The sequence below is a fragment of the Plectropomus leopardus genome, chromosome 16 (genome assembly GCF_008729295.1).
Source record: "Plectropomus leopardus isolate mb chromosome 16, YSFRI_Pleo_2.0, whole genome shotgun sequence".
Taxonomy (NCBI): Eukaryota; Metazoa; Chordata; class Actinopteri; order Perciformes; family Serranidae; genus Plectropomus; species Plectropomus leopardus.
In genome coordinates, this window is record NC_056478.1 from 29125984 (window position 1) to 29139035 (window position 13052).

Consider the following 13052-nt stretch of genomic DNA (forward strand, 5'->3'; position numbering starts at 1 on the left):
CACAAAACCCAAGATAAAGAGTTCAATAATTGAAGGGTGTTTATTATTTACCGTGAAAGGATTCCTTCTAGAGGCTTTGGGTGCTCGGGTGAGTGTCTGAAGACACAGCAGGGAAGCAAGCGGGCAGGCAGGCAGGAATGCAGGCAGGTGGACACTCAAGCAGCTGGAGCACAAAGCGTGGAGTTGAGGCGACTCTGAGACAAGGAAAAAACACAAGACATAAGCCACACAGGCAAAATCCAAAAAGTCAAGATACGACTGACTAGAGATACTCAGAGGCTGTGAGGAACATCTATTACATAGTAGGAGTATACTCTAGCGACGAACAGTTCTTAGACCTCAGCTTAAGTACACCACCAGCTCATCAGGGAATTGCCTGCAGGGAAAAACCACACCCACACTCACACACAGGTGAGGACACAGAGGGATCAGCAGACAGGGAGAACACACACTGAAGGGGAGAAGGGAGGATGCCTAGCAGCCAATAATGACATTAACAGTAGTGTTAAGTTTCAACATATCTGCTACATACTAACATGGTTAGCATATCCATGGTTTGCAGAAACATAGAATACTATTAGTATTATGGATATATTAAATAAAGTATAAAACATTATTTTAATAATATCAAATAATATTTTGATATAAATAGAATATAGAGATGATGGAATAATAATAATAATAATAATAATAATAATATTAATATTAATAATAATCTTTATTTGTACAGCACCTTTCATACATAAAATTAAGCTCAAAGTGTTTTACATGTGAGAATTCTAAAAAAATTACATCTAACAATATATAGAAATGTATATATTCATAAATAGATAAATAAATAAAGATATATAAATAGATTAAAATAAAATAAAATAAAATAATACAGCACATGGATATCATGACTCTGGAAATAAGTTGCAGAACAGACCAGAGGTGGAAAACAGATAAAAGAAATATAAATAGAAAATAAATGTTATACAACAAAAATCAAAACAGTAAAAGTGCATAAAAAGCATAAAACGAGTTTATAAGACATAACATCCATAACAGGCATTAAAAATAAATAGAAAGTGGAATTAATTAATTAAAAACAAGAGCATAGAAATGAGGCTTGAGCTGCTTCTTAAAACTATATACAGAAGTTGCTTCTCTTATATATTCAGGCACTCTGTTCCAGGTCATCAGTGCATAAAAACAGAACGCTGCTGCACCAAACTTTTTGTAATTCATTTTCTGCACACAGAACAGGCCAGCAAAACGGGGCTGGGTTGTATAATGAAAGAAAAAAAACAACATTTTCTATAGATACATTTTTTATTTTAATTTATGGAGTGCTTTTCACAATACTCAAAGACACTTAACAGAACTAAAAAGCTAAATCTATTAAAAGTCAGTAAAACCAGATCAAATAAATAGATCACAATCAGTAAAAGCAAGACAGACAAGCAAGAAACAATCACAAATCAATCATTAAAAGCAGATTTAAAAATGGTAAAAGGTGATGATTTATCATTCTATGTATTGTGTGTATTGTGTATGTATTGTTCTCAGCCTGTTTACCTTGTTTGCACAAACCTCAGTGGGAATGACGTTAAGCGTGACAGTGATGCGGGTCAGCGGCACATCTGACATGCTGGAGGTAAATGAAGTGTGTGTGTGATCAGCAGGCTGTGGAGGTTTTGGGTCTGAAATGCATCCTTCTGTTGCTTTTATCTTATGTAATGTCTGCTCCCGACATCTGCTGTGGCTTATGCCAAATTTCTGACAAACCCAAAGCGGCACACATGATGGACAAAAACAGAGAGCTTAGTGAAATCATATTATTGTTAAAAAATGAAAACACACTCTACCCGCTGATAAATAAAGAGGATTAATGATGCAAAGTCTTTTAAAATACAGTTGTGATGAGTACATCACTTTTTAACTGTGTGTTTACTATTTTCTGATTTATTTATTTTTTCTTAATGGCAACATTTTACTATTTTAAGTATTTTACTTAATGGAAATGTTTTGGTTTATTACAACTTGGTTCTTATTATTAGTTTTTTCAATCATCCTTGTTATTAATTTTTTGCCCTTGGCCCTCAGACAGCCTGAGTCCGCCCCTGTTCAGAGCTGCTATTATTGTTGTGTACTCCATATTTTCTTCTTAAGCTTTTTGTTTGATACACTTTTAATCCACTGTAATATTATCAGAGGTGGAAAGAGTCCTATAATATTCTTCTCAAGTAAAAGTACTGTTACTTTAATGAAATTTTGCTCAAGTACAAGTAAAAGTACTTGTGAAAAAATGTTGTGAAAAATCAACATAAAGAGTAAGAAGATTTTTCAATTGCAAAAAATATGTAGCCTGTTCACAGAATATGAAAATGTATTAGCATTTCATTAACTAAAATGTGCATCACAGTTCTGTGGCCTTGGTGCCTTTTCTGCTAAATTTTGCCAAATTTCAAAAATGGTGGGTGGTCCTGAATAAAAGAAGCTTGACAAGCAAAGGATTCCATAATAAATAGTGGTAAATCATATGAATGAATGCTCATATAGACCCATTAATAATATGATAGGATTTCTTAATGCGTTGTGTTACCTTCAAAATATGTTTTGTGGATCCAGACAGTCTTTTTTTAAACCTACAGTGATTATATCATTTAGATTCAGCCTCACACTACAGCATTTTTCGGTGTTCGTGTATCTCAGGGGGGTAGCTATCGGTCCTAAGTCCGGATGGTGTGCCTTTGAGGTCCTTTTTTAATGTGTTCGCATTTGGCGACGGTTGGGTCGGGCTCCTTTGGCAGGGAGGGCTAACGTTACTGTTGCCGGTCTGACCGCCGTGTGTTTCCAGGCCACCAGCCGCACAGCTGGCGGGCCAGTTAACGCACTCTGTCCGGGCTGAAGGCTCAGGGACAGACGGTGCTCGGTGCTCCCGCATGACCGGGACCGGAACACCGGAGTCTGTCGCCGGCCGATTTCTGCGCGGCTCATGTTGTTCTTACTCTCTCAAATACCAAAAGAGCAACATATTTTAAGCCTATTACAAAAACTTATTTGGTGAAACCTTCCTTCCTGCTTTTTGTTTCTGTCACTGTCCATTCTTTTTAAAAGATTTTATTAGTTTATGTAATTAATATGATTATTTATTAAGTATTATTAATAATAATATTACTTATGTTCTGTGTGGAATGACATTTATCTGTGCTTTCCTGTGTTCTTGTTTGCATGACATATTTTGTCCATTACAATCATTTGTAACTGCTACAACTACTTAAACCGAAAAACGTGTCTAAACAATGCAGCTCAGACGGGTTTAGTTGATTTAGCATGGGCTCATTAGCATCAGCTACTGGTAAATTAGCAGGTAGCGTTAGCAAAACTAAATGGCGAAAGAAACAGAGCTTTTATTCACAGTACTTACATCTCCCACATTGCCTGCTCGTCCTCGGATGGTTGGCGTGGATCCGGTTTTCAGATACAGCTTCAGAGCAAATCCTGACTCATATTGTCCCAGGTTCATGAAACTGTCCCGCGAAAAATGCTTAGCATAAACCAGCACCTGTTTGGGTCGTGTTTTTAGTATGTTGCCTTAAAAAATACATCTTAAAAGGGTAAGTAGGAAAAAAAAAAAAAAAAAAAAAAAAGTGTAGAATATAATAATAATAATAATAAAATTTAAACATAAGTACTAATATAAAATAAATATATCTAAACACTAAAGTATAAATACAAATGTAACATTTTTGTTCTTGTTACTACCACACATGTGATAAATAAAACAACAGATTACCAACATTTGAATATAGAATATTACACATGGATGTAGTTATTGCACATGGATTATTGCACATTATTGCACATTATTAAGAGTCCAGAGTAGACTAATTGACTCAGAGTGTCTGACATTCAGAGTGAGGAGTTGTACAGTCTGATGGCCACAGGCAGGAATGATTTCCTGTGGCGCTCTGTGGTGCATTTTGGTGTTATCAGCCTTGTACTGAATGTACTCCTGTAACTGACCAGCCCATCATGGAGTGGGTGGGACACATTGTCCAGGATGACACGCAGCTTGGACAGCATCCTCCTCTCACACACCTCTGTCAAAGAGTCCAGCTCCCGAGCAGAGTCCTGCAGATGTTGAAGGACCTCAGCCTCAGAAAATAGAGGCGACTCTGGCCCCTCCTGTAGAGGGCGTCAGTGTTATTAACCCAGTCCAGTTTTGTTGTCAATAACAATAACAATAATAATAACAATAATGGTTATAATAATAATAATAATAATAATAATAATAATAACCATAATAATAATAATAATAATAATAAATAATAATAATAATTATTATTATTATAATGATGATGGCAGCTCTTTAAAACTGGCTTTTTTCTGTTGTATGATGATGATGATGATGATGATGAACTTTATTTGTATAGCACCTTTCATACGTACTTCGTACATAGAAATTGCATGCATGCATCACATCAAAAGATATAGAACAATGAAAAATGACAACAGAAAAAAGCCAGTTTTAAAGAGCTGCAGCAGTGTGTAATTGCAATACATTTTCATTTTAAAATGGTCTGTAATGTAATTTCTCAAAAACATGGGGGGGTTAGACCCCTGGGCAATGATTGGCATTTTGAATTTAAACATAATAGGCAAATCTGAAAATAGTACAACTGAGGCTGGTCCTATGAATGTACAACTTAACAGTTACACGTCATTATTTCTCATATTCAAAACACCCCTTTTTGGTTTCTATAGTTGTGCTTTACAAGTGCCATAATACATCTGCAATGCAGGAAAAAAGGTCTGTTCCTGTCTGATCAAGTCTCAACTTAACTGATTGCATGTGAAACTTTAAATTTTTGTTGATAATACAAAACAAATGTTGAATGCGGGAATTTTCTTGTAATGCAGTATTCTTACATTGGGGTATTTTATTTATTTGTTTATCTAACAGGGAAAATTCATATTAATACACATTGCTGTAAAAGCACCAGAGTGTTTATCAGTTCTCCAGGTACAGATATTACAGTCAAGCTTAAAAAAGAATTTAAGATACAAAAATGATAGATTTTTTAGGCTGACTCTGTGGTGTTTTTTTTCTGTATTTTGTTTTACCTGGTTGCAAAACAAATTTCCCTCAGGGGACAATAAAGTTGAAAGTTGAAAGTTGAATTTGAATGGAACATTTTGTAAATTTCCTGCTAAAGTTTTGGACATTTTTTGTTAAGTTGCTCATTGCCTTCTTCCTCTTAACTTTAGCATGGTATGAAAAAAGCAATAATGCAGCAGATTTTTTTTCATTCGTGGATGCTGCGTTTGACAACAGCAACGAGTCTCCCAGAGGCCGCTGTGCGGTCAGTGATCAGGGAGCTCAGTGGTGGTCAGATCTGCATCCTCAGTGTTTTGCAGACTGCTCTGTGTGTTCTCCCGTCAGCCTCCTGTCCTCCTTCAGCGTGGCCTCAGTGAACTCCTGCTTCACCCTCTGCAGCAGCTCTGGACGCAGCAGCACATCCAGGGCCGTCATCACCAGAGCCTTAGCCGTCCTCAGGGTGAAGACCTGAGCTCTGTCATCACCTGAGACAAAACCACAAACACATTATGTAACAATATGGCTGGCAATTAGACTGAGACCATTTTTGTTCCATTTTGTGTATTATTTTGGAAGTTTTCTCTTGAAATCATAGGTATTACTCGTCCGAAAAGGGCTGTTGAGAGGTGTCAGGTTATAATGGCTACAAACGCATGAATACAGTTGGAAGTTATTATTCAGCTGGTTGCCAGGCGGCTGATAAATGAGCCTCTGATAGTGATACATGAGTGAAGCAGTTGATATTATTTCAGTGCTGTGCCTGCACAAATGCCGTCAGAACATTTACATGCACAGTTTAGTCGAACTAGAGTTATAGCAGGCCGTTTACCTAGACTGCTATCCCTTTCCCAGTATACAAGAAGCAGGGGAGAATCCATTTATTGATGTCTGTTCGACTCCACCACGGCAGGTGGAGATACACCTTCTTTCAGTTAGTTGCAATAAACTTTAAATATACTAAATATAAAATACTACATTATAAAAATTGTTTGTCCCACACTTAAGCCAAAATTAAAAGCACAAGACCCTTGTCAGAGCTTAATTTAAAAAAATGCCTGACCTGTTTTGCAGGTTCCCTTGTCATATGTGACGAACAGTCCCTTATCTGTAAAGCCTGAAGGAGGCTGGCAAAGCATCGAGGAACACACACAGATCACCTAGTCCAGTTAAAATCAGACTGAGGTGTTTTCATGATGGAATAGCTCGACCCTCTAATGCGTTATCTTGGTATGTTAATCTGATTTTGAGAAACTGGATTTAGTTTGATTTCAGTCGGACCAACATGTATTTTAAAAGTCCAGTTTTAGTCGGACTAATACAATAAGTAGACTTTTTATAGCATCATGTAAACAGACTGAGTGCTCCATGAATGATGGACAAAGTTACAAGAATCAAACTGTTATAAAAATGAACAACGATATAAGTGAATGTGTTTGACATACCAGAGGCCACAGTGTACTCTGCTGTGTGGCTCAGGGCCTTAGAACCGATGTAGAAGTATGGATGGATACCAGGGACTACAAATGACACATTGCCAAAGTCTGTGGAGCCTGTAGATTACAGGGACAAGAGAAAAATATCACATGCGTGGCGTTGTATCACACAGCTGAGTGTACAGACAGATTCATAAATGAGATGCTGTTCACTCATGCTACATTTGAAAGGGTAACTTTGATATTTTTCAACATGGACCCTATTCTCTCATCTTTTTCTGTCCTTGGGCTGATGAGGAGATTCATTTTTGAAATGGGTCCAGTAATGAGCGAGGGGGCTGCAATGTAACCACTCTGTGTAATCATGCACCATCATCCACTCTAAGTGCCACAACAGGCTCAGATTATTTTAGTGTCTGACAGCATCATGGAAAGGATCCCAGCAGATATTAACCTTTTCGTTAAAGAGTAAGATCCTTTTTTTTAAAACCAGAAACAGCTTTCAAATCACCATCATCAAACCCACCAGACCCCATTTCAATATAAAAGCAATTTTATTATCATGAAACGCACTTCATTTAAAGTCAACACAAACGAAATAAAACTCACACAACAGTGTTCATTTTGTTGACAAAAACTCTGCCGAAAATGATTTGTCAACAACCTTTTTTTCCATGATGAAAACTAAGAGTTGACGAGCTAAAAATAGATCTTGATAGTAAAAACTATGATAAAATCTATGTTTCCTTTTTGCTGACGTGATGAAGTGAGACTATATTGGACATTCAAAATAAGAGAAGATGAAAACATCAGCCAAAAACGGCTGCGTCTATAATTATTTTCTAACACTATGTATTCTGATACCTGGATTAGCTTCATTGGATTAGTTTAAATAGAAAAAAACATTTTCACTTAAAAGGTTGACTCAAATGTCATGAATTTTTGTCAACTTAAATGTTTTGAGTATGGTTTCGACTAGAACTATGAAGGATAAAAATAACTAAACTGTGACTAAAACTAATAAGGATTTCTGACTAAGACTAAGATTAAATCTAAAATAGCTGCCAAAATGAACACTGTCACATAAACTGTCTTAGTTCATCTTTCCGCTGTTCCAAAAATCACCTCTGCTTTGGTTGAAATAAACCCTTAATTCACCCAGTAAGATGTGAAAATATGCTGCTCTATAAATGCTAAAATTACTGGTTATTATATGGAGTCTTTCGGGTTTGGCGACCGAGATTTGGGGGCTGTTTTATCTTACTCTTTAATAAAAAGGTCTATCTCTGTAAGGATTTTTTCCATTGTGTGAGCCTGTCAGCTTTTCTTAGTGGACATACAATGAAGGAGCGAAGAGGCCTGGAGTGGTTTTCTGCTGCTGGCTGCAGCAATGGACCAGATTCAAAAACTGTTGTTCACGTTAGTCACTCAGACACAAAAGTATTAGAAAATAGGGCAGAGGATGAAAATACCAAAGTCACCCTTTGAAAAACAGGACTGGAATATAAACATGCACTCACCGCTAGCATTGTTAAGGACTTCTTCATCGGTGGTGAACTCCATCCCCAGAGTCTTTCCATTGTTCTCATACAAATCTTCCAGCGTTGGATTTCGCAATATGTTGTCAAAAGCGTTTCTTGCATACTCCACTTCAACCTGAGGAGGAAAGGAAGGTGACAAATTAACGGCAGAACTTATGGAGGAAATAGTCAGCTCACTCAGGGTTTCTATATATTTACCATACAAGACCATACATTCTCTGAAACAACCTTTGAATCTCCATATCAGTTCATTACTACATAAAAGGTTTTTAAAAATGATTTTAAAGTTATGTAAATCATTTAAAAATAATGAATACAGAACAGGATTATAACTGAATATTTACATATAATTGAGGGACTATTTGCTGTTTATGAGAGGGGAGGAGGTTGTACAAAAAGGTGGAGGCATGAACACACTATGTGTTCTTATACAGATTTGTTAAAAGAAATCCCATGACTTTTCCAAAACTTTTGGGCTACGTTTAATTTTCCAAAACTTTTCCAGGCCTGGAAATGTGCATATTCCATGTCTTTTCCAGGTTTTCCATGACCGTCAGACCCTGTCTCTTGTTAATAAAAGTATGTCATATTACCTGACAGCCAGTGGCCACAGCAGCTGATCTGAAACACATGTCAGCTTTTGCCTTGAGGACGGACAGCTCAGCCCGTGAGGGGGCCCTCAGGTAGTACTCCAGCTCAGTGTAGGCAGGGATGATGTTTGGTTTCTCTCCACCGCGCTTTATGATCCCTAAACAACACAACACGATGCAGTCAGAGCGGCCTGAACTCCTCAGAGCCACACACGAGCACGGAGCTTCATCCGCTGCTCACCGTGAACTCTCCAGTCTGGCTTCATCTGCTGTCTGAGCGCAGACAGGTTGTTGTAGCACAGCACGGCTGCATCCAGCGCGTTTACTCCCTCCCAGGGGTACGCTGAGGCATGAGACGCCTTACCTCGATACTTGATAGTTACACTGAAAAACACAACGCAAAGCACACATCAGCCTCTCTGCTTCTCTGTTCCGATCAGGAAGTCTGAAAAACCATCAAACAGATGAGCAGAACTGGTCTTACATTAATAAACAGCTCTATTTATGTTCTGCATGTCGAACTGCACCTTCAGTATTGCAAGATAGGACATTTGGACTTGATGACAGGTCCTCTCCAAGTGCCCTTTCTGATCCATATAAGTCCACAATGATAACGCAGAATTAAGGACCAGCCGTATTAGAGATGTCACGAGAACTGATATTTCATTTCCAAGTCGCTGTCAAAATTCTAAAAGCATGACGGTATCAGACATTTCATTTTCCTGCGATATCGTAGCTACCGCAGATGCACTGCCAGTTCCTCTGGACCTGACAAGGAAGCAGACAATGTACGGCTACAAGTGCTCTAGTCAGCTGTTAAATTACAAATAAAGAATAAGAACTTCTGGAAAGACAAGCCCCTGATACGTTGGAGCAGCCACATATGAGGGATTTCTGGGAGGTGATAGTCCACAATTTCACAGAGAAACTGTGGATTCAGAACTTCAGGATGATCTACTGCAATAACAGCTCTTGTAGCGCCTGCTGCATCATGAGAGAGCCAGTTCCTACTGACCAGCACATAACCATAGCATCACGTGACCTAGAAAAGCCAAAAAAGCGTTTCCATTGTAGTTTTGCAAAATATGGCTTTTTTGTCACTTTTTAACCCAGCTGTCCAGTCAAAGCAGAGAACAAAAAGCCAACAAAATCTTGTGAGCTCACACAGATGTTACGTTTGAGAGGTATCATCAGGGATTTACAACAGAATTATAATTAATGTTACTGAAATGTTTTAATAAAGGAAGATTGTATGTTTTAGCACATGGGACTTACTGTTTTAGGGTCAATGACATGACATACATATTTTTGTGTCTGAGTCCATTATTTTTAAAAAACATAATTTAATCTATTCATGACATTTATCACTTTATTCTATAAAACCTGTTTATTTTCAAACATTTTTCAGTAAATTCAAATAATTATATTCTTTTATGTTTTGGCTTCTCAAACCCCTAAGACGTCAGGTGGTGCAACTGTCCGAGCACGTGAGCAGATTAAGAAAACTAGTAAAAATGTTATTTTAATAATGATAAATTCAAAATAGAATACTCTGGCATTATTATATGTTTGAAGTCTTTTGGATAATGTTTTTTTTTCTAATATCAATAGTTTTAAGGTGTCAAAATAACTGCAAAACTTTTGTCCAGCAATTTATGTAAAAATTGGACTTCTATTTTGAATTGAAGAGACAATAGCTGTAAAGAGGATGTTGCATCAGCCAGAGGACCCCAAGTGACCCTCGGGACTTCCTTATAATACATCCATGCTTGGGACTAAGCCAAAAGGTTTGTAGATCTCTGTCAAATACTGATAAAAAACTACTTTCAACTCATATGTAGGCAGGTACACTTTATTTTTTAAAAAAGTGGTCTGTTTGAACTTCATGACAAGGGTAGAAGCTAACAGAACAGAAGCCTGTTTAATTTGAGATTACTTTATATAATAGTCAGGTGGTGCAACCAGTTAGTCAGGTGGCGCAACTGCAAGGAATGTCACTATATAATGCTATTCAAAGCTCGAAGATTATCCATGACACTTCTAAAAATGTTTACTAGTTAAATTTAAAGATATTACACACTTTAAAACATTTTACATGATAATTTTTACATTTTAGATACCACAATCAACTAAAGAAAAATCAGCACGACACAGGGAGCGCATTAACAATGATCCAGCTGCAAGGGAAGCATATCTTACAAAAAGAAAAGAGAGGTAATACATCTAGACACAACACATCAGTTCATGTTACAGTTATTATTATTATATTAGAACTCTCAGATTCGTAAATGGGAATTTGTCGGTTTATTAGATTGCAGAGCCAGAGCCTCTCAGTTCACGGCTTTTACTTTAATACACAAAACTGAGATGAGATATTGTCTACCAATGTTGACCCGACATTTGAAAATGTTCCGGTTTTGTTAAAAGATACTTTATTGTTGCCATTTAGCATAGTGTTATAGTGTTGTATCGAATGTAATCTTATGTGAAGTGTTTTTGATGGGTTAGGGTTAGGTTTATGTCGCTATTTAAGAAAACTTTAATAGAGACTGATGACTAAAACACGTTACTATTTGAAATGAAAATGTATTTTTTTCAGCATATTTCATGTCATAAATAATGTTGTCAGGTGGCACAACCAATTTAAACCAATAAATGAGAGGTTAGAGTGACCAAATGGTTTCTAAATGTAATGTGTGTAGTTATTATACTGAATATATGAATTTGTGTATTTGTGTAATTATTTTCCTGTCTTTAAATGTAAAATTGGATGTTAACTATACTTAAAACCTATTATTATTATTGTAAAAAACCCACAATGATAAAATACTAATGTGTTACCTAGTGTAGACATTCAAAGGGATTTTAAGAATTAATCTTAAAATAAATATTAGGAATGTATATATTTGGTTGCGCCACCTGACATTTTTTTTTTTGTCGTGAAGTTAAAAATACCGTTAAAAAATGAGTTAAAACAGTTAGAAAATTTATTCAATAAATGAGACTTGTTAAATAAGCATTACATCTATATTGAAAATACTTTTTAAAAATACCTTTTTAGAAGCTTTATTTGTCATTGACCCTTTAGGGTTTTTACTGTGGTATCAAATTGGGTGTCTAGATTCAGGGAATTTCACTGGTATCCGTGCCAACTACAAAACGTCTGTTGTTGTGACATGATGAAGCTTCTACATAAGATGACGGCTGTTTAAACGTTAGTGAGAGCAAATGTTTAATATGAACTCTAACCAGCAGCAGAGGTGATGTCATTAGCTGACTCATTGATGACATTGATGCAAGAGACTTAGAGAGCTGATTTGTGCACAACACAAAAGCAATTCAGAAGATGGCAAAAATATTTTCCGTATGAGCTGTGAAGTTTTGTCCACATGATCGGTGCCATCCAGTACACATAACCCATCTGCCAGTACTTGTAACAGGTCCAGCATTTAGCTCCAAGCAAACAGGAGGATTTTAACAGAGCTGTTATTTCAAACTTACTCATGTTCAGCCACATGCGGGAGATACGGAGCGTCATCCTGCAAGGGGTGGGCCATGAACACAACATCCATGTTTTGAAAGGCTCCCTCTCTTATTAGGTCTATTTTTCCTCCACCATCCTCCTCAGCTGGAGTCCCCAGCACAGACACCTGTGGAGACACTTACTATCACTTCCAAGAATTATGTAGTATTAAATGGACAGGGAAGTCAAAGTCATGGATTTGGAGCCAGAAAGATGATACAGTAATCACGCTGTGTTGCACCAGCTGTTAGAAATGTCACCAGCAGCTGTTGTTTCTACACCTACACTTGATTTTCATTCTCTTTTTGTATTTAAAACAGGTTAGAAAATACCTGCTGACCGTTTGGCATTAAGTTATTTCTTTAAATACTTGTGTGTCATTAGTTATCTCTTTTGAAATTCTGAACATCCAAGAAGGATCTACGCCATTCCTCTGTTTCAGAATCTGCTCATTGCCAACTAATTCAGCCGAATGTGTTGTATTTCTACTCTTTTGACATGTTTAACTTATATGTTTTGAGGGCATCTGCATACTGTAAACATAATAGAGCACCATACAAATTAAAATCATAATTTCCAATGATGACTAATAATATATATGTGCATTTCGCATTCACACAAGCACTATGAGCATTCAGAGGCAGGTGTAGCTTTTATTAGTAGGCCAACTTGTGAAAATATCGGAGCCACTAACATATTAATGAATGCCACAACACAGTTAAGTTTTCTTCTGCTAACTCTTTAGACACAAATTCGTTCTGCGCACGTTTCACGAATGAGACCCAGTGATTGAACATTAGGACCGCGCTGTGTTGACCGGTACAACCGGCCCCGCCCCCCCCTACTGCAGCGGTCAGGTGTGTAGTCCTACCTGCACGC

At 37.1% G+C, this 13052-nt stretch overlaps 1 protein-coding gene across 1 annotated transcript; it reads right to left on the bottom strand.

The window, feature by feature from the left end:
• Positions 1-4469: 4469 nt before the first annotated feature.
• Positions 4470-12523, bottom strand: LOC121955899 (peptidase M20 domain-containing protein 2-like). Its single transcript, XM_042503982.1, has 7 exons — positions 12506-12523; positions 12152-12300; positions 8892-9034; positions 8654-8808; positions 8040-8175; positions 6529-6636; positions 4470-5571 (listed from the first exon to the last, which is right to left on the bottom strand). The coding sequence occupies exons 1-7, from the start codon at positions 12521-12523 to the stop codon at positions 5393-5395; spliced, it is 888 nt and encodes a 295-aa protein (XP_042359916.1). The 3' UTR covers positions 4470-5392.
• Positions 12524-13052: the final 529 nt, after the last annotated feature.

Excerpts from the sequence above, each read along its gene's own strand:
- LOC121955899 (XM_042503982.1), bottom strand. Across the intron at positions 9,035-12,151 it reads CCGCATGTGGCTGAACATGA|TGTAACTATCAAGTATCGAG; the intron begins GTAAGTTTGAAA and ends TGTGTTTTTCAG. Across the intron at positions 8,176-8,653 it reads CTGTGGCCACTGGCTGTCAG|GTTGAAGTGGAGTATGCAAG; the intron begins GTAATATGACAT and ends TTTCCTCCTCAG.